This window comes from Cololabis saira, chromosome 21, assembly GCF_033807715.1.
Source record: "Cololabis saira isolate AMF1-May2022 chromosome 21, fColSai1.1, whole genome shotgun sequence".
In the NCBI taxonomy this organism is placed as follows: domain Eukaryota; kingdom Metazoa; phylum Chordata; class Actinopteri; order Beloniformes; family Belonidae; genus Cololabis; species Cololabis saira.
In genome coordinates this window covers 5,721,842-5,744,682 of record NC_084607.1, presented here as the reverse complement: position 1 = coordinate 5,744,682, position 22,841 = coordinate 5,721,842, and the positions used below count along the sequence as shown (strand labels likewise).

Here is a 22,841-nt window from a genome sequence, read left to right as displayed (position 1 = left end):
AGTTCTACTTAAGTAAGGTAATGAGGTATTTGTACTTCGTTACTTGACACCTCTAGTTAGAGATTAGTTATACATGCATTCAGAGACGTTATAGTAGGCCACAGACAGATTTCCATGCACTTCCATGATGAAGTTACCATAGGCAGGATACGATTATGTAAATTGGGATGCTCTGATTTGGCTCACCCCAATGGGAGCCGATCATTGGCTGTTTCCTCTGCGCCTCCTCTCAGCGCTCAACCTGTGTAGGAAACACTTTTGAAAAAGACATTAGTATTTTCATACATTTCAGATTCTTTTTTTGCGTTATCCAGGCCTACCCTTTGTGGAGGGCAATTAGCAAATATATATTTTGCATGTACCCTGGAGGGAATCCATCAATCTGATCTCGTGACAGACCACAATTCTCTTTTGCTGTCAAAATTGTTTTAGCATAAAGTTCCCTGGGATTATCAATTTTCCCTTTGAACTGTTAAGGCAATAAATACTGTGAAAAAAAGTCTGAGCTTGCTCTGGTGTGATTTTGGCAACAGCTGTGGGATTAAAAGGGAATTCTACAAGTATCAAGTACTTTGCGCATCAAGTACTTTACTTTTCAAATCATGTGGCAAAGTTAGTTTAACCGCTGTTTCCTCTAGCCATTTTGTTTATTAATTTAAAATCTCTTACCATTATTTGGCTCCAAATTTTGTAGGCAACAGATCTTGGATTTTTGTAAAATCCAGTCGTCATCAGAAGTGTCATCGTCATTTGATTCTTTAATCAGTTTCATCGGATAAAGGTTTTGATTTTATCATTTAACTGGTTCTCTAATTTCTTTTTCGTCTGCGTTGTGTTTTTAAATCCTTCTAGCCATCAGCTTTTTATTTTGATCAGTAAGCGAAGCTATTTGAGATTCTGCATTACGGCGTCTACCTTCATCCCTCCAAAAATCTGAGGGAGTTTGAAGTGCTTTTTAGTTATTTTAACAATATTTAATACTAACTGAGTAACAAACAAAACTAACAAATAAAACTATCGGTACCGGGATTACCATACATGTATTTAAAGAACTGAAAAACTTCACTTGACAGAGCATACAAATCATTCCTGTTGGTGCAAGAAGAGCAAGTCGATTCTTGCAGAAATGAAATATACCTCATTTTGGGAGAGCGTGTCATCCCGACTTATAAAATAAAACAGTTTCTCTACATACATTATGTCTATTTCTCACAAATATATCAGTGTTCCAACACTTACGGACCCCACGTCCTGCATATGCATAAGAATAGTCCCCCTGGACTATCTTTTTATTGGTACCAGACCAACCATGGCGCTCTTGGCCATTTCTCTCTTTAATGTTACCTGAGATATTAAACCTTTTTTAGAAGAGCGAGTCAGATTCTTAAGGCAGGAGAAGCAGAACATTCTCACAACACAATCAAATTCAAGTGTTATGAAATTGCCAGCGTTCCTAAAAACATCTCTACAATAACGTTCCCAATAACACAAAATAATAAAATAACCTTCACAACCACACAGCGGACTTACCTAAAATCTCAGGATGACGTCAACCATTCTCCGGCACTCCAATTCACAGACTTTCGACAACAACTCAGCAACAATAATTTGGGATTTTGTAAGTGGATCCCTTAACCTCTAAAATTTTAGATAGAGTCGCTGATTGCGCCGTTGTTCTGGAACAGGAGTTTCCATCGAAGGTCTATTGTCATCCGGGTCACGGCGCCAAATTGTTGTGGAATTTATCAAACCAGTTCAGAAGTCCGCTTTGTGGTTTTTATGAGGTTTTATTGAGCCGGCGGTGAGCGTGTCTACACAGGCCAGAGGTCTGGTAGAAATGCTGACCTCGAGTGAGGTTGTAATCAGATTCTTATACAACAAGGAGTTTAACAAATGCAGGAATACACTAATCAGGCAAGAGACAAAAAGTAATTTACAGTCGGATGTGAATCGGGCCAAATGTCATTATCAGACATTTGGCATGACTGACACAGACCTCCAAATCACCCCATGGGGTGCTCTCTTGATTCATGTCTGTTTGAACCAACTTCCAGGTGTCGGGATCTGCCCGGGGGGTAGGAAGTTGAGTAGCAAGTTGTAGCTTCCTCAAAAGGTCTTGAGTCCAGTTCAAAGCCCTGCAGGAGGTAGGACTGGGGCGACCTCCCCCTGCAGGGGGCCAAGCTGTCAAAATTCTTCATCAGGGACAACCTGGATCTGTTTGTTTTGCATTTGTTAATTTTTTTTTTTAAGTGTAACGAAAATATGGACTCTGTATCGGCAGATACTCAAAATCAGATGAGTCGGAATCAGATCGGGGCCAAAAAAACCTTATCAGGACGTCCCTAAAGAAAATAGAGATACCTGCAGCCTCTGAAACCATAGATATATAAACGTAGACGCCGCATCGAGTGGTTTTGCAACGCTGCTGCGATACGTCAACGTCGCCGCCATATTGGATGTGGCAATACTGCGCTGTAAAGCTTTTCATAAAGCGCCTTTCTACAAAGAAATTTACGTTTTACGTCTCATTTATTTATTCACACACGCACTAATATAATTGGGAAACAGTTAGACACCAAATATAATATATCTAATTTTTTCAGATGGCAAAAATAAGAACTTTATTGATCCCACATAGGAGTAATTCATGTTATATCAGCTATTGAGAACAAGGTAGTGCCGAAAAACTATATATATCCCCCCTCACAAAAATAGAGAAAAATAGAACAATACACAAAACAAATTAAAAAATTTTCAAATAACATATTTGAACAATTTTTCAGACAATAAAATAACGTTTGAATCATTTTTCAGACAATAAAATAATTGAAAAAATCTGAAAAATGGTTAAAATATGTTATTTTGTTACTTGAAAATTTAAAAATATGTTTTGTTGATGAGAAAATATGTTTCTCTATTTTTATTAGATTTTCCCCAAAGAATCACCCAGTGATGTCATGAGATTGACGCGTACGCGGAGGATTAAAAGAAAAGTAACAGCTCAACGTAGCCTAATGTAGCGGAGTAAGAGGAACAGTTTCTTCTTCACAAATCTACTCAAGTAAAAGTAAAAAGTATAGTGATTCAAAACTACTCCTAAAAGTACAAAATTTCCCAAAACTTACTCAAGTAAATGTAACGGAGTAAATATGACTCGTTACTACCACCTCTGGTTGTCACGCAACATTACGTTGCTTGTTGAGATTCAGATTCAGACGACTTTATTAATCCCTTTGGGAGGTTCCCTCAGGGAAATGGACATCTCCATCTCACTCACACAAACACTCCAAAAAAGCAATAGTCACTCGTAGGACCGGCCTGTCAGTCCGTGGCTGCATCGTTGATGCCAAACCTCAGCGTTCTTAACTTGGTTATCATCAAGAAAGGTCGTTAACTTCACACGTGGGAGTTTGATATTAATGGGGGGTGGGTATAATTGTTGGGTTGGTGTTTTCATGTAATGGAACATCTGAAAATGTATGAACGGCACACGATGAGACCCTTTTTAATTGTTTGGTATTCATTAAGGGGGGACAGTGTGTGCAAGAGGAACTGTGGAACTGCTAACCAGATGCGACCAGACTTGAAAGTGGATGGTTGAACTGAATTGTTCTCTCATTTGTGTTGTACTTTTTTTTTCTTGAATTTGTAATTGTACAGGACTGTCTCAGAAAATGAATGTCATACATTCTGGATTCATTACAAATCAACTGAAATATTGCAAGCCTTTTATTATTTTAATATTGCTGATCATGGCTTACAGTTTAAGAAAACTCAAATATCCTATTTAAAAAAATTTGAATATTCTGGGAATCTTAATCTTAAACTGTAAACCATAATCAGCAATATTAAAATAATAAAAGGCTTGCAATTTTTCAGTTGATTTGTAATGAATCCAGAATGTATGACTTTTTTTTTTTTTTTAAATTGCATTACAGAAAATAAAGAACTTTATCACAATATTCTAATTTTCTGAGACAGTCCTGTATATCCGATCCCTGATCGGGATGCATCGCTGATTCAGATCAAGTCTGAAACGTGATCGTATCGGGACGTCCCTAGCAGTCACGGTGTGATCTAATGGTGTTTTCTCCCCCTCTCTCCTGCAGCGCCGCTAACTCGTGCCCCTCCAGCCCGCGGGGCGCCGGCTCCTCCGGCTACAGGATGGGCGGGCGGATGGTCAGCTCTGCAGAGCTGCAGCTCATCAACGACAACTCGCAGCCGGAGAACGACAAGGACGCGTCCGGAGGAGACAGTCCCAAGGTGGGAAATCACGCACCGCACGCCTCGCCGGGGGGGGGGACATCACCACTGATTAGATCTGGATCATCGGGGGGTTGATCCCTCCATCCACTAGATCTGTGTCTTATTGCAGGGGTGTCAAATGTGCGAGAAGTTTCCAACGCAAAAAAACGAAATGTTAATTTACTAAAAAGGAAGGCATAAATAATTGCCATGAATCGCAGCATGTCAAATAATATATTTCTTCTACAAATCCATCGTTATTCCACAAAGAGAGCAGTTTTCGACATTTTTTTAGTTTTCTAGAATGCATTTGCCGATTTTATTTCTTTGTAGACGGTCGTTTATTTTTATTAAATGACTACTATTATATATTTTCGCAGGAAAAATCTCACTGCTAAAAAAGATGATAGAAGATATTTATTCGGAGAATTTCAGTTTTGAATACGAGGATAGTGACAAAGTAAAACAGTTAAAAGAGAAGTGCTGACTTTTTCGGCACACTGGGGTAAATATCCGCGCCAATTTTTAAAAATAAATACACTTAATTGTACTGGAAAAATCTCTAAATCACAAAGAAACACTCTCGGATGTAATAAGAAAGATTTTGCTTTTAATTAAATTTCCTATAAAAAAGCGAAATATAAAAAAAACATACTTGTTTCTGTTTATCTTTGTAAAATGATATTAAAAGTATCTTACATAATTTGAAAAAACTGAGAAATTTCAAGAAAAGATCCTGAAGAAATATATTTTACATAATTTGTGTAAACAAAGTATGCAAAGTATTAGAACATTTTTTTTTTTTTTGTTATTTTGACTGTGCGGCCCGCAAGAAAGAAATTGGTCAAATCCGGCCCGCCAAGCAAAATGAGTTTGACACCCCTGTCTTATTCTATTTCATCAGAAGAATCAAAATCAGCTTTATTGGCCAAGTCAGGTCAAACAGGGAATTTGACTCTGTTATTTTCGCTCACTGTACAGTAAATAGGCAAATGTGGCTCTTAGTAACGTTTATACAATTTAAAAAAAAAAAAGTGAAAGGTGCAGCAGTATGAGGTAGACATGGTTATTGGAAGGTGCATTGTTACAGCAGATGATTATGGTTATTATTGCACAGTGATGAGAGTTCATCAGAGCAACAGCTTGGGGGAAGAAACTGTCTGAGTCTGGAGGTTTTTGGTGTAATTTACTAATTATTCTACTTTTTTACTTTTAAACACCAAAAACACCCTGAGTCTTGTTTTCCAAGCTTCTGTCAGTTTGTGTTGTTTGCTTTTACACAGCGGTTTAGTGTCTGGGGTGATAAACTTCACAGAAACGCACTGAGGATGAGGGGAGATGAGCGTTGCTATGGTTACCCCCATCTGTCTGCGGCAGGGTCCTGCTCACATGTATCATGTGGCCGTTTTATTTATGAGAAAAAAGATTTTCTGACCAGAAAAGTGCACTGTATTTTTCACACCATAAGGTGCATCGCATTATTAGGTGCACCTTCAATAAATGGCCTATTTTAAAACCCTCTTCATATATCCATATTCCATCCCTTATGTCATTTCATCAATGAATGTGGTTTTACTGCTATTTCAACATTTAGAGTCATCACCAGAAAAATAACTTATTTGACAATTTTCACCTGTTTCAAGAAAATCTGCCAGTGGGACAAGATTTATCTTCTTATTACAAGCCAGTTCCACTGGCAGATTTTTCTACTTATTTCAAGGGAAAATTACTTCAAACAGGTGAAAATTGTTGTTTTTTCCAGTGATGAGTCTTGTTTTAAGTGTAATGAGATTTTTTTACTAAAATGAGACATTTTAAAGGAGCCTTCTGTAAGAAATGTCCAAAACTGGTACTGCAGTCACTTTCAAAATATTGTTGAGCGGCGTGTCCCCTCCCCCTCCTCCCCCCGACCAGAGGTTGCCAGGTAGGCTGCAGAATGCAGCAGGAACGTAGGCTGCCATGGCTGCCATAATTAGAGCCGAGCTGGCAACCCGGATGCCGAAACAATACTGACTTGGTGATTGGGAGATAGGTGGAGGGTGGAGCTTCAGAAACAATACTGACTTGGTGATTGGGAGATAGGTGGAGGGTGGAGCTTCAGAAACAATACTGACTTGGTGATTGGGAGATAGGTGGAGGGTGGAGCTTCAGGAACAATACTGACTTGGTGATTGGGAGATAGGTGGAGGGTGGAGCTTCAGAAACAATACTGACTTGGTGATTGGGAGATAGGTGGAGGGTGGAGCTTCAGAAACAATACTGACTTGGTGATTGGGAGATAGGTGGAGGGTGGAGCTTCAGAAACAATACTGACTTGGTGATTGGGAGATAGGTGGAGGGTGGAGCCTCAGAAACAATACTGACTTGGTGATTGGGAGATAGGTGGAGGGTGGAGCTTCAGAAACAATACTGACTTGGTGATTGGGAGATAGGTGGAGGGTGGAGCTTCAGAAACAATACTGACTTGGTGATTGGGAGATAGGTGGAGGGTGGAGCTTCAGAAACAATACTGACTTGGTGATTGGGAGATAGGTGGAGGGTGGAGCTTCAGAAACAATACTGACTTGGTGATTGGGAGATAGGTGGAGGGTGGAGCTTCAGAAACAATACTGACTTGGTGATTGGGAGATAGGTGGAGGGTGGAGCTTCAACATAAACATCAGTTGAGGGCTGCAACTCCTCTTTTTAAACTGGAATATCCTGGCTTGAGTGCTGTTGTCAGTGACATAAGTATTTGAAATGAACATGATTTTTAAATGTCTGTTGACATATCGGGGTCATTTTATGATTCTTTTTATTATTGCTCTTACATACAGCTCCTTTAACTAGAAATAAGACAAATATTCTTGTTAGGATTGTGAGTTTTTGCAGTGATCCATGTTACTTATCCTGTGAAGGACAGAGTCATATTGATAAGTTCAGAAAAGTGTTTTTTATTGTTGTGTTTTGATGTATTTGATGTAAGCCCAGTGGATATTTAAAGCTTACAGAAGGCTGCATTTAACTGCTGCTATGTCATTCCTGCAGTATTTCTGCAGCTGTTTTGGTCACTGCTATTATTTGTAATATATTATTATTTGTAATCAGCACAAATTATCTGTCCCCATATGATCAAATCCACCATCCCCCCTGATTTATTTTTTACAACTCGAGTACTGATTATAAGGTGCACAGAATATCCGGTAAGATACCGTACTATAGTACCAGGGGTTGAGTTAGCATCTACCTGATGGAGCTGCGCTACAGGAAATGCTACAAAATGCTACAGCAAATGCAAAAAAACAAAAAGAAAAGTACCATAAGTCAAACTTTATTAACAAAATAGAAAGCAGCTTTCTGAAAACCTTGTTCACTCCCAAAACAAACACGGAGGGAAACCTTTCCAGTTCATTTCCCGTCCCTGAATCCCTGGAAATCTACTTCTTCCATGTCGGAATAGAGCAGCCGGGCGAGTGCAGCATCCAATGTTCCCGTCTCGTCACAGTCTCCATGATGCTAGTCAGCGTCGCTACCGTTATTGTATTTAATTTTAATTCTGAATTAAAGAGGAATTAAACTTCCCATGTAAACGCACTCAGTCAATCCGATTTAAAATTAGTAAAAATTACCACGTAAACACCTAATTCCGAATGAAAATGGCCATTCCTAATTAGACTTAATTCCAAAGTAAGTTGCTGCTTTATTCTGATTTTAAATCCAAATAGAATAATTCCACGATCATGTATTCACTCATTCCTCTTTAAATTAATCCCGGTCTTTCTTTCTGCTCGTTCCCTCGCCCGTCTGTCTCCATGACGCTTATATTCCGCGCTGGGCTTGTTTTCCAAACAAAGTTTCAAGATGGCAGCACGCAGTAAACGCTGGTCAAGAGCAGAGAGCATTTATTTAATAAATAGCTTGGAGGACCTGGAAATAATTAAAAGAACTGATGGAAACAGGAAACATCAAAACTGTGAGCTTTTCAAAGTTGTAGCGTTGTAACATAAGTTAGTTTTTCTTCCGGTAGTTTAACTCCCGGTCCCCCCCCTATCCAATCAGAACCTTCCCAACCCCCAGACCTGTAGAGGAATTGGATAAAGCCGATCAAACGTGTTTTCCATGTAAACCTCAATTCAGAATTACTATTTCCATGTAAACTCGAAGGAAAATAGTTTAATTCGGAATTATTTAATTGGAAATAATTAATTCCGAATCAAAAAACAATGTAACCGTGGCCAGTGTGTTCATAAAGAGAATATGTGGTTCAGGTTGTATTTCGGAATAATTATTACTCAATACACACGAGTGAAGACGAGAGCTGTGTTTGTCTCTTCATACCTATTCCCTCATTGACTGTGTTTCCATGCATCAATAACCCTTTTAAAACCCGAATATTGGCAATAACCCGAATTTGCACGGCCATGTAAACACCAATAACCCCTTTGAATAACCCGAATTTGCTCATATTGGGGTTTTTAAAAACCCCAATATGAGCCCTGGGTTACTCCTTTTAAAACCCGAATATTCAGTCATGTAAACGCCAAACGGAATATCCCCATCAAACGGAACATTAATTTGTTTTCTGCACATGTTCTGTTCACAAGGAATCCTGGTCTTTTGAGTCCAGGAAGTTCTTATAAACACGGAGAAACCAAGACCAGGAGGAGACTAATCACTTCATAAATGTAATGAAGGATATGAACATTTCTGCATTTGTAGACGGTAGAAAGTACCGGGATAGAAGATTTACAAGAAGGTGAGAGAAAAGTTGCGCGAAGCAGCATTTGTTTTGAATTTGGATACAGGAAGAAGAAGCAGAAATGACGGGAATTGCGTCATGATGTTCTGCGTGTGTCGCTGGTTTGATCCAGATATCCCGAATGATTAATTACCGTGTAAACAGAATATTCTGAATGTTTCAGTAACCGGAATATTAGCAATAACACGACTTTTGACTGACTGCATGTAAATGTAGTCACTATTTCCCCTGTTTAAGAGAACAGTGTCCTGTGTTTCAACTCTGTCCCGTCTCTCTCTCTGTGCAGGACGACTCCAAACCTCCGTACTCGTACGCCCAGCTGATCGTCCAGGCCATCACTCTGGCCCAGGACAAGCAGCTCACGCTCAACGGCATCTACAACCACATCACCAAGAACTACCCGTACTACCGCACGGCCGACAAGGGCTGGCAGGTGAGATGAGGCTCCGGGACCGGTGCACCGCTCTAACCCTTCCCCTAGGGCTGGGGATCGATTCAAATGTCAAGAATTCGATTCGATTCCGATTCTTAAGATTCAGAATCGATTATCAAGATTCGATTCCGATATTGATTTGGGTTAGTGTTATTAAAACTGTTTTTTGAACTGTTGCCTGAATTATATGACTGTAGTTCTGCAACATATTAATACTAGTATTATATTGAGATTCAACAGCAAGTATTGCAGCTAATGATGCTGTAAGGACCAATCAGCTCCCAGAATGCTGATAGAACTGCTTTCAGAAACATCGTGGGTCAGAATTACCAAACAGATCCAGGGAGGAAACGGAGACGATGAAATCGGTTTTATTTTTTCCCACATTCCGTTTTTATTTGTTCCATTTTCAGTCTATTTTGGTTTTAAATTTTTGAGCATTTGGTTTTTAGCATTTTTTGCAAATGTAACCCCAATACAGTATATAAAGTAATGAAATATACACAATTTATGCAATTATAACCTAACACTTTAATGTTTTCATACCTTTAAACATATTTAAAGGCAAAAACATGGCACCAGTTATTCTCGTGTCCAACAAAACATTACTTTTTTGGGGATAAACAAAAAAAGAACCAAAAGTTGTAATGTAATGATGAAAAAAAAATACATAAATAAATAAAAAAAACTACAAAAAAAAAACCCTCCCCCAAAAAAAATCAAAAAAAAAATCGGTCTTTATACATATGAATCGATTTTTAGGAATTAATATGAAAATCGATTTAGAATTGGGAAATCGATTTTTTCAACACAGGCCTACCTTCCCCCCCGTTGTCCGTGACCGGTGCACCGCTGTAATCCTTCCCCCCTGTTGTCCGTGACCGGTGCACCGCTCTAATCCTTCCCCCCGTTGTCTGTGACCGGTGCACCGCTCTAACCCTTCCCCCCTCCGTTGCAGAACTCGATCCGCCACAACCTGTCGCTGAACCGCTACTTCATCAAAGTGCCGCGGCTGCAGGAGGAGCCGGGCAAGGGCTCGTTCTGGAGGATAGACGCGTCGTCGGAGGCCAAGCTGGTGGAGCAGGCCTTCAGGAAACGACGGCCGCGGGGCGTCCCCTGCTTCAGGACGCCCCACGGACCCCTGTCCTCCAGGTGAGACACCGGGACACCGGGACTCCGTCTGGTTACTCTGCATCAATGTTTAACCTCTTCTGAACCCGGTGATGAGGATGGTGAGGATGAAGGTGATGAGGCGGGTGATAGGGCTGGGCGATATGGACCAAAAGTCATATCTCGATATTTTCTAGCTGAATGGCGATACTCGATATATATCGATATTTTTTCTGTGACATAATTGGGGTTTCCCCCAAAGCATTATAGCATAGCATCTCTGTTAGCATCTCTGTTAGCTTCATTTTTTCTGAGGCAAACCCTTAAAAAAACAGTCAGTTTTAATACAAAGCCTCGTGCCAAATGTCACACAGGTTCCTTTATTAACAGAGGTCTGCACAATATCAACATGTATAAAACAAATGAAATAAAAATAAACTGCCTGCATATATAGAATAAAAATGCTTCTTGAATAAAACAAAACAAATATCCCTTTCCTGCATAACAATTAAATTAAAATACACTGCAATTAATACAATGTAGACAGTAACAGGCAGACTTTTCCACTGAGGTTGACAGTTGTGCAAATAACAAAACATTTGTGCAAATCTCAAATAAAACATTCAAGTCAATTTGTCACAAAATAAGCTATATCAAAATCATAAAAAAAATTTAAAAAAAAAAACAATTTTAAAAATCGATATAAACGATATTGTCTCGTACCATATCGCGTTTGAAAATATATCGCTATATATTAAAATCTAGATATATCGCCCAGCCCTAATACAACATATGATAAAATATATCAAATTTATAATCCTTAAAAAAAAAAAAACATTTACACCTAAACAAAATCCAAAAAGAAGAGAATGTGCCACGTTATTTTTAAAACTGTTTCTGCATTTTAATTTTCTTTTCTTTGGTAATATGAACTTATTTTTACTCTTCTGTTCCACAAACTTTATTCTTTATTCATCTAAAATGACGTTTATGGGTGAATCCTGGATTTAACGTGGAGGATGAAGCTCCACGTCTGTAAAATAAAACTCTTAAAACCAGAGTTTGTACCAATACCACGCCTGACCACACGGGGGCAGCACGTCAAAATAAAGTGTACTGTTAAGACCTAGTGTGGTATTATACGACGCCCCCCTGTGGACAGAAGCGGTACCGCGGTTTCAGAACCAGCGCCCTAGGAGACTCACGAGCCTCTTGTCTGGTTTCAGGAGCGCGCCGGCGTCCCCCAACCACTCGGGGGTGCTGTCCGCCCACTCCAGCGGCGTCCAGACCCCCGACAGCCTGTCCAGGGAAGGATCGCCGGTCCCCCTAGAGATGGAGACCTCCGCCCCCCCCGCCCCGATCCCCACCGCCACGGTGCAGCCCAAGCTGGCCGTGATCCAGGAAGCTCGCTTTGCACAGAACACAGCAGGTACGATCTCTCTCTTTCTCTACGTTTACATGTAGTCAAAATTGGGGTTATTGCTAATATTCCGGTTACTGAAACATTCAGAATATTCCGTTTACATGGTAATTAATCATTCAGGATATCTGGATCAAACCAGCGACGCGTGGAGAACATCATGACGCAATTCTCGTCATTTCTGCTTCTTCTTCCTGTATCCAAATTCAAAACAAATGCTGCTTCGCGCAATTTTTTCTCTCACCTTCTTGTAAATCTTCTATCCCGGTACTTTCTACCGTCTACAAATGCAGAAATGTTCATTTCCTTCATTACATTTATGAAGTGATTAGTCTCCTCCTGGTCTTGGTTTCTCCGTGTTTATAAGAACTTCCTGGACTCAAAAGACCAGGATTCCTTGTGAACAGAGCATGTGCAGAAAACACATTCTCGTTCCGTTTGATGGGGATATTCTGTTTGGCGTTTACATGACCCAATATTCAGGTTTTAAAAGGAGTAACCAGTGGTGTAAAGTAACACCACTGCGTCGATTTAACGCGGAACCATGAGGCGGACGGGAAGGAAGGGGGGCGCGTGAATATACAGAGAAGGATCCGCAGCTCCCGGGAGAGTTGCGCCGCAGAGGCGGCCGGAAGGCCGGAGGAACCGCCATCGCGTCGAGTACCGATGAGGACTGAAGACTGAAGCCTGATTTATGGTTCCGCGTTAAATCGACGCAGAGCCTCGCCGTAGGGTGCGTTGTTGTAACGCGGAACCATAAATCAGCCTTGAGCGGCAGCCGACGCGTGTCCATGCGCACCATTCTTTGATTCCACCCCTTCTAAGGTGGTTTTGGCATTTAAAAGTTCACAAGTCTCATCCTTTATCAGCTGGGGTTGCTTAATGTTGTCACTGCATACTACAGGCTGGGGGTGGACCTGTCAGCGGGGCCAATGGGGTACAGCAGCAGTGATGAGCAAAGGGAGAAATTAAAATGGGGTAATGGAAACAAACGCTAAGGGGTCAGAATAATATCACCATTATTTAGAGTTGTAAGAAAATTCTTGGATTCTTCATTTCTTTGCAATCCTTTTGAAAATAATTTTGTACTTTGAATTTTGTACTTTGTACTTTGTAATTTTTACTTTTGTACTACACCATGTACTTTTGGTACTTTATTATATTTAAGTTGAGGTACTTTTATACTTTTACTTAAGTAATGTTCTTAATGGGTACTTTTTACTTTTACTTAAGTAATTTTCAATCAGAAAATTTGTACTTTTACTTAAGTACTTAACTTTTTCCACCTCTGGGAGTAACCCAGGGCTCATATTCAGGTTTTTAAAAACCGGAATATGAGCAAATTCGGGTTATTCAAAGGGGTTATTGGTGTTTACATGGCCGTGCAAATTCGGGTTATTGCCAATATTTGGGTTTTAAAAGGGTTATTGATGCATGGAAACAGTCTCTGTCTCTCTGTCTCTCACTGACTGCGTTTCCATGCATCAATAACCGTTTTCTAACAGGAATATTAGCAGTAACCCGGTTTTGCACGGCCATGTAAACACCAATAACCCCTTTGAATAACCCGAATTTGCTCATATTCAGGTTTTTAAAAACCCGAATATTGGGTCATGTAAACACCAAACGGAATTTCCCCATCAAAAGGAACATGAATTTGTTTTCTGCTCATGTTCTGTTCACAAGGAATCCTGGTGTTTTGAGTCCAGGAAGTTCTTATAAACACGGAGAAACACAAGACCAGGAGGAGACTAATCACTTCATAAATGTAATGAAGGATATGAACATTTCTGCATTTGTAGACGGTAGAAAGTACCGGGATAGAAGATTTACAGAAAGGTGACCGAAAAGTTGTGCGAAGCAGCATTTGTAGGAACGCCAGACCAGATCAAGCTCCACTGGAAGACGCTGGAAAAGGCGACTTCTACTGGACTGTTGATTATCCTCCGTGCTGCTGTTATTGTTGTTGTTTTGGATTTGGATACAGGAAGAAGAAGCGGAAATGACGGGAATTGCGTCATGATGTTCTCCGTGCGTCGCTGGTTTGGCCGTGCACAATCGGGTTTTTGCTAATATTCCAGTTAGAAAAGGGTTATTGACACATGTAAACGCAGTCACAGTCTCTCGTCCCGGGTGACCGGCGGGTCCAGAACCGCTCTGACCGGCCCGTCCTCTCCTCTCCTCCTCCAGGCTCGCCTGTGAACAGCCAGCCGGTCCTCATCGCGGTCCAGCGCCAGTTACCTCAGAGCATCAAGCCGGTGACCTACACCATGGCGTCGCCCGTCAGCACCAGCTCGTCCCAGCCGGCCGTCCAGACCGTCCACGTCCTGCAGCAGATCCCGGCCGGCTCCACCGTCATCGCCCAGCCCGCCGCCATCATCAAGAGTGAGGCGCACGAGAACGGAGAGCACACGGAGGTCAAAGGTGAGAGACCGTAATAAGCCCCGCCCCTCCTGGTTTATTCTCATACTGACTACAGTTGCTTTCGTCAACAAAAATTATGACAAAATTTTATCGTCAACGAACCTTTATCACCTGAGGAAAACGAGGCGAGATGCAACGAAAATGCTGGTCATGTGACGATAACGATAATTTGATATACACATATTTATATAGCACCTTTTATGATGTCGTTTTATTTTTTGTGAAGCACCTTGTGACATTCCGTTGTCTGTGAAAAGTGCTATATAAATAAATTTTACTTACTTTTACTTAATTACTTACAAGGCTTCAAATAGCGGAGATCAGCTCCACCCCACCGCGACCCGAGTAACTGGATCTGAACGGGAGAATCGGTGCAGGACGTTTTGTCGATATTATGGGTTTTGGAGAAAATTTGCGAACTTAAATTTGGCAAGATGTTTTACGTTTATGTACATGTACAGTACATATTCAATCATAACGTTATTTAATTGACACAAAGGAAGTGAAGAAGCGGGGAGACTGTTTAGCCAATCAGAATGCAGAACACGTGAAGCAGCGAGACGTGAAAGGTGAACCGCGTTATAGTGAGGGATCACTTTAATGCAATATCGTAGAGGAATAAAAACCATACTAAAATGTAGATTACAAAATAAAAACGAAAGAGGTAACAAAACCAAAAAAACCTTCACGACTGATTCAAAAAAAACCTTTTGATTATAACGGCCGCGCTTTGTCGTGAATGTGTCAAATCTCGTTCAAACTAGTCGGTCTTTCATGACAAGACAAGAAGAGGCCCAGACCTCCCGGGCAGCCAATCAGATCACTCCATCCCTCAGTCTCTGTGGGCGGGGCTTAACCCGATGATGTAAGAGATAGATGCTGCAGCTGAGTAAAGCTGCTTTCGCCATGAAAATTATGACTAAATATCATCGTCAACGAACCTTTATCACCTGAGGAAAACGAGACGAGACGCAACGAAAATGCTGGTCATGTGACGATAACGACAATTAAATATGTAATGCAATATTGTAGAGGAATAAAAACCAGACTAAAATGTAGATTACAAAATAAAAACTCTGCTAAAATGTGTCTTAATTTTCTTCTCTGGGGCTGGGAGAAGAAGAGAACATCTTTGGATACACTTTCCTACATAGACGTGGAAAAGAAAAAGATGGGGAGAAATGCAGAAAAATAAATATGTTGTAAACTCAAATTAGAGTCTTCTGTATCTGGAATGAATGTATTCTTGAGTCTATAAGGTAACAATAATATAATAGGATAACCTTGTTTGAATTGTAAAATGGGTTTGGCTAAATACAATCTTTGACTTTGACTGAAACTTGACACGACTAAAAGGAGAATGAACGTGACTAAAACTAATAAAAACTAAAATGATAGTTTGACCCAAAGACTAGACTGAAACTAAAACTGAACCAGGCTGACAGATTCAGCACTAATGACCTGAACGTTTCCCCCAGTGAAAGTGGAGGCCGTCCCCAGCCTCGCCTCCATAGGAGCCTCCAGTCGGATCTTCCAGAGCGGCTCGGCGGCGCCGCTGCAGACCGTCACCATCGTGCAGCAGGCCCCCCTGGGCCAGCACCAGCTGCCCATCCGGGCCATCGCCCAGAACGGCATCCACAGCGTCACCACGGCCCTGCAGGGGGTCAGCTCAGGTGAGACTCTCGGGATCGGCCGCGGCGGACCCCGGCTCCGCATCGTCACGGCAGCCAAGGGACCCCCGTCAGGTGACTGCCCTCTTCTTCTTCTCTGCTTAAACCCTCCATGTACCCGTCCGACGGCGAGCTGCGACCGATTGTTTTTTTATCCTCGTCTCGGACCTCCGATGTCTAATTCTCAGAAAATAGACGAGCGCGTTGTACTTTCAATGAAAACGTGCTTTCGATTGTTTTCGGGCCGGTGCGATCATAGACATATATACGTAGACGCCCATCGAGCGCTGAGCCGTACGTCAACGTCGCCGCCATATTGGATGTGGCAAGACTGCTCTGTAAACTAATACAAGTAAATAGACTTATTTTCATAAAGCGCCTTTCTACAAAGAAATGTACGTTTTACGTCTCATTTATTAATTCACACACGCACTAATATACTTGGGAAACAGTTAGGAACCAAATATAATATATTTAATTTTCTCAGACGGCAAAAATAAGAACTTTATTGATCCCACATAGGAGTAATTCATGTTATATCAGCTATAGAGAACAAGGTAGTGCCGAAAAACAATATATATCCCCCTCACAAAAATAAGAAAAATAGAGAAACATATTTTCTCATCAACAAAACATATTTTACATAAACATATTTAAAAATTTTCAAGTAACAAAATAACATATTTGAACCATTTTTCAGATTTTTTTCAGTTATTTTATTGTCTGAAAAATGGTTCAAATGTTATTTTATTGTCTGTTGTTTGAAAAATTTTAAATTTGTTTTGTTGATGAGAAAATATGTTTCTCTTTTTTTCTTCGGAGCTCAAAACCCTGCAAGAGTCCCGTGATCGGGACCGCAAAACGGTACTAGTTTCTTCTGAGCGGAGTAAGATTTTGGTCGCGGCGCAGCCGTCACGTGATCCCGCTGCACCAATAGGATGCGCGTTACTAGTAAACACTAGTGATGCACCGATTGTTCGGTAACCGAAATTGTTCGGCCGAAAATGGCTTATTCGGTGGAATAAGTGGGAAAAAAAACGAACAATTAATAACAGCGTTGTAATATAAGGAAATAGACTGGCCGCTCCGTAACTGTTGCGCACCACATAAATAGTTGGCCAACCAAAAACTAACCACATAAGAATTTAACTAACATTCACCAGCAGGTGGAACCAAAACAACATAAATAAATCTATTACAGGTTTAGATGAGGAAATCAAACGTGGAAGAGCGTGGAGTGAAGTGGTGCAAACATGTCAGCAGTGTGGAAGTATTTTAGAGTGGAAAAGAATAATACAAGAATGGCTGTTTGCAATGAATGTTCTGCTCAAATATCTAGAGGGGAAACATCTGCAAAGTCTTTCAGCACAAGTTTGATTTATCATTTGAAATGATAAAAAACCCTGAGCGCTTTAATGCATTTTTATTGTTTTAAGGCCTATGTTACAATGTTCAGTCAGTTAAGCCTAACGTAAGCTCAAAGATGGCCAAAAAATGTAAGTTATTGTTCTTTGCTGGTATAATGTCTGCTGGAATATTTAAGAAATTTAAGAAAAGTTTTTTATGTTCAACCAATGTTTTCTACCTTGTAATTTTGTAAAATATTTTTTTCTTTTAAAAGCATGCCTAAATCAAATTGGCAAAATAAATGAAAAACTGCGAAGAACCATGTTGGGTATTGTTCGGTATTCGGCCAAGTGTTTATTATTATTTTTCGGTTTCGGTTTCGGCCACAAATTTTCAATATATTACTATTAATAACCCAATATCGCGCTACAGTTTGTCACCTCCACGACACGTATCGTGACGTTTTTGTGTCGCGAAATTTCGTGGCACGATATATTGTTACACCCCTAATCTTGAATCAAGAAAAAGTGGTGAATGTGCCTCGTCCTGCAGAAACCCGCCTCCGGTTTGGATCTCGTGGTTCTTACTACACCGTTTAATTCGGATCGCATTGGCGTTTTCGCGGCAGCTCGCATGAACTTCCTGTGCGTGCCGTGTTTCCTCCCGTTTCTGACCCGTCTCTCCCCCCTGCAGCCCCGGCGGCGGCGAGCCCCCTCCACCTGCTGGCGGCCCACGCCTCGGCCTCCGCCTCCCTCCCCACCAAGAGGAGGACCCAGCCGGCCGGCGACGAGCCCGACGCCAAGCGGCAGAAACCGGAGCACGAGGCGGCGCAGGACTCGGAAACGCCGGCGGCCAACGATCAACCCAACTAGCCCCGCCCCCGTCCCCACGACGACCACGCCCTGTAGCTCCCTATCATGTAATAATTCCTGAAAATGTAATAACATTTTCACTTAACTCAATCGAAAATGTAATAAAATCTTATAATGTAATAACTTCACCAATAATGTAATAAAATGTCCTGACTGATATTGTAATAACATTTTTACCAATAATGTAATACCTTATTACATTATTGGGAATTTATTGCATGGTACTCAAAGTCTGCAATTTAACCCAATATTCATTCTGATGTTTCAAATCCAGCGTATATAACATTCTTAGATTCTTAAAACACAAAATGTAGAAGTCTGGACTGAAACTGAACATATATATTACATTATTTGTCAAGTATTACGTTATCAGTTTTGGAAAAAAAAAAAAAAAAGACCCAGCCGAAAATGTAATAAATTCCAATAATGTAATAAGGTATTACATTAGCGGTAAAAAAGTTATTACAATATCAGTCAGGATATTTTATACCTTGTTACATTATTGGGAATTTATTACATTTTCACGTTTTAAGTATCTAAGAATGTTATATACGCTGGATTTGAAACATCAGAATGACTATTGGGTTAAATTGCAGACTTTGAGTACCATGTAATAAATTCACAATAACGTTATAAGGTATTACATTATCGGTAAAAATGTTATTACAATATCAGTCAGGATATTTTATTACATTATTGGTGAAGTTATAACATTATTGGGTTTTATAACATTTTTACGAAGCCCCTCTGGTGACATTTGAAAAAAATAAAATAATGCGTGGCCACGCATTATTTTATTTTTTTCAAATGTCACATGTTATTGCTACACTCGCCATGACAATACTCTTGCTGTTTAATATAAATAGACTATAATTACTGTTATTAATGATGAATAACCATCCCACCAAGGAAGTTGCAAGTCCAGACAGTAGGTTATAATGCATCCACGAGTAAAATAATGCGTGGCCACGCATTAATAACTTGTGGCCACGCATTAATTTATTTTTTTCAAATGTCACCAGAGGGTCTCCGTACATTTTCGATTGAGTTAAGTGCAAATTTTATTACATTTTCAGGCGTTTCAGGAAATTATTACATTATAGGGTTCTACACGCCCCCCCACTCCTCTCATCCCTGTCGTTTGTTTCGTTTCTCCTCCTCCCATCACTCACTCACTCCCCGAGGTGCCAAACAGAAGGTTCTTTTCATTTCCTGGTCCTCCCCCTTTTGGAGACGGTTCTGGTGGGTCGACGACGGACGGACGGAGGGACAGAGGGACGGACGCAGACGGACTCGGGGCGGGGGGAGGAGGGGATGGGGTGTCCCCTGTGGACTGACGGCCCTCGTGGACGGACGCAGCAGCACAGGAAGCCTTAACAACACGGATCCCTTCAGAACCGCCTTTCTGTCACATCTACCTCAGAGCAGGTGGGAGACTCTGGCAGCAGCAGAACCCCCGACCCGGACCGCCCCGACCAACCACAGTAGTTACACAAACATTCGATGTTTTTCTTGTTTCTCCTAATTAATGAATTAATGAATTAAAAAAAAAAAAACAACCAGAAAGGGATCAACTTGGAGCCACTATTCCTAAACGGGTCCGTGGACTTCGCGGCCATCCGTTTTTTTTGTTTTGAAATGACAAAAAATAGAGATATAATCCAAAATAATCCGTTTGTTTTGATAATAACAAACGGAAAACAGATCGTTATCCATTATCCGATTTCATTGATGTGTTTGAAAATCGAAATTGAGAATTAAAGCGAGTGGAAAACTCTTTTCTCTATTTCCTATTCGTTTCCAGTACGTTAGAGTTCAGTACATGTTATTGATTGGACGCTGCAGGTGAACGGACTGTCACAACATCACTGCAGTTTCATGACGGAGTGAAGACAGATTACAGATTAAACTCATGTTTCACTCCCAGGTTTCATATTTGATTTATTTTCTGTTTCAACATTAAAAAAATCTAAAACTGTTAATTTTTCAATCTGATCAACAAAAGAACCAGAAACAACTTTCTTCATTTATTACTGCGCATGTGCAATCCCCCCATTTGTCCAATCCTTGTTTTCAGTATCCGACGAATAGGAAAAAATACGAATAGGAAATAGAGAAAAGAGTTTTCCACTCGCTGTTTAATCCGTGTATCATTCGTTCTTTCCATTTTCAATTGTCAATCAAAAACCAAAACATGTTATTTTGTTATTTGTTTTTTATTATAACACAAAAAACGGAAAAACGTCTGTTTTTTCATATTTACATTTTTTTTAATTTTTTTTATTTAACCTTTATTTCACCAGGAAACAAAAACTCATTTTAATATTTAATCAGTATTTAATCAGTAATTAATATTAGTCGCGTAAACCCGACCAATTAAATATTAAAATCAAATTCAGTCCTGTGGCCCATTTTTCTATTTCGTATTTTTTTTTTTTTGTTTTTTCGTTTTTCCGTTTTTTGTGTTATAATAAAAAACAAATAACAAAATAACCAGTCACTTTTTCATGTTTTGGTTTTTGATTGACAATTGAAAATGGAAAGAACGAATGATACACGGATTCGGTTTTAATTCCCAATTTGTATTTTCAAACACATCAATTAAATCAGATAATGGATAACGATCCGTTTTCCATTTTCTGTTTTTTATTATCAAAACAAAAGATGGGGAACGGATTATTTTAGATTATTTCTCTATTTTTATTTTGTCATTTCAAAACAAAAAACGGATGGCCGTGAAGTGCACGGACCCTAAACGTCTGGCAGCTAAAGCCTCCCGACACCGACCCGCCTCCTCGCCCCCGGCCAGCGCCGGCCGGCGAGCCAACGGGTTTTTATCTCACTAGAACTTTAACGAAGGAAGCGCCGGACCCGGGAGGACGGAGAACATTCGGGCCACTGAGTCAGAAATCCTTAGATGTGAAAACTTCCGCTTCTGTTCGGTGAGACAGTGTTGACTAGTTTTTGGTAAACTTTCCCCCGCCCATTCCCCTCCCTCTACCGCCTCATCATTTTGACATATCCGTATGAAATTGCTTCGTTATACTTACATATTTTAATACTTGCACAGATATAAGCAAACCTCCTTGTGTAGTTTCCAGATGTTGCATGTATCCGACAACAGAGACGCCGTTAAGTGTAAAACTGAACAGAGGAAAAAAAGAAAAAAGAAGAAGAAGAAGAAGAAGCCCTGCTTTGTCCAAAACCAGACCTGCACTTGATTAAATGTTTGTGTTTTCATTTTCCCTCCTGCTCCTCTTCTTTTGTATTTATCTCACGCCCTCCTCCTCTTCATCCCCTCCGGGCTGCCGTGGCGTCGCCGTGGCGACCCCGGAGGGTCCGTTTCTCTGACTGTACACGTTTCCCATCGATAGTTTAAAAAAAATAAGAAAAAGAAAGAAAAAAAGTTCTGTTTCAGTGGAGAAATGATTTTTTTTTTCTTTTTTTAATAAATTAATTTAAAGCTGTTTTAATTTCCTGCATCAATGTGAGAGTTGTGGCTCAACCTTTTTTTTTTTTCATGCATCACTTTATTATTGTAATTTTGAAGTTGTAATTCCGCCGTCGTCCACCAGATGGCAGAAGAGGAATTTCTTTGAAAGTCCCTGCACGTCCCAGGATGTCCTGATGTCCTGCAGACAAGACCGTCTCGGAGTGTTGTGCAAGTTCCTACTTCTCATGAACTAGTTCAAAGTTCAGTTCACATATTTTAAAAATGAATAGTTCACCATTTTCACTTTGAACTAGTTCAAATTCAGTTTTATTCAATATGTTTATGTGAGAAGTACGAATGATCCCCGAATGATTTGAAGTTGACGAGGCAGATGTTAGGACTTGTTTTCTCAGAGCAGGTGGACATGATTTGCACGGAAAGGTTAGATTTTTACCGTCGGACTCTTTGGGAGACGATGTGTAAAATTCACTCACTCACTCATCTTCTCCCGCTTTTCCGTTCCCGGGTCGCGGGGGCAGCAGCCTCAACAGAGATGCCCAGACTTCCTTCACCCCAGACACTTCCTCCAGCTCTTCCGGGGGGAGTCCGAGACGTTCCCAGGCCAGCCGAGAGACATAGTCTCTCCAGCGTGTCCTGGGTCTTCCCCGGGGTCTCCTCCCGGTGGGACATGCCTGGAACACCTCCCTAGGGAGGAGGGACATGCCTGGAACACCTCCCTAGGGAGGAGGGACATGCCAGGAACACCTCCCTAGGGAGGAGGGACATGCCTGGAACACCTCCCTAGGGAGGAGGGACATGCCTGGAACACCTCCCTAGGGAGGCGTCCAGGAGGCATCCGGTACAGATGTCCAAGCCACCTCAGCTGACTCCTCTCAATGTGAAGGAGCAGCGGCTCGACTCCGAGCTCCTCCCGGGTGACTGAACTCCTCACCCTATCTCTAAGGGAGCGTCCAGCCACCCTGCAGAGGAAACTCATCTCTAAGGGAGCGTCCAGCCACCCTGCGGAGGAAACTCATCTCTAAGGGAGCGTCCAGCCGCCCTGCGTAGGAAACTCATCTCTAAGGGAGCGTCCAGCCGCCCTGCGGAGGAAACTCATCTCTAAGGGAGCGTCCAGCCGCCCTGCGTAGG

General features: G+C 41.0%; 1 protein-coding gene across 3 annotated transcripts in view; it reads left to right on the top strand.

Moving 5' to 3' along the window:
• Positions 1–21,736, top strand: part of foxk2b (forkhead box K2b) — a 49,141-nt gene extending 27,405 nt beyond the window's left edge. The window contains exons 3-10 of one of the 3 annotated variants that reach the window (XM_061712746.1): positions 4,110–4,263; positions 9,270–9,416; positions 10,375–10,568; positions 11,753–11,955; positions 14,137–14,370; positions 15,849–16,115; positions 18,081–18,306; positions 19,455–21,736. In XM_061712746.1, the coding sequence (XP_061568730.1) occupies positions 4,110–4,263; positions 9,270–9,416; positions 10,375–10,568; positions 11,753–11,955; positions 14,137–14,370; positions 15,849–16,115; positions 18,081–18,259 (1,378 nt within the window). In that variant the 3' untranslated portion in view covers positions 18,260–18,306; positions 19,455–21,736. Of the gene's footprint in view, positions 1–4,109; positions 4,264–9,269; positions 9,417–10,374; positions 10,569–11,752; positions 11,956–14,136; positions 14,371–15,848; positions 16,116–18,080 lie in introns of all 3 variants that reach the window. The other 2 variants (XM_061712748.1, XM_061712747.1) reach the window with 2 other exon arrangements.
• Positions 21,737–22,841: the final 1,105 nt, after the last annotated feature.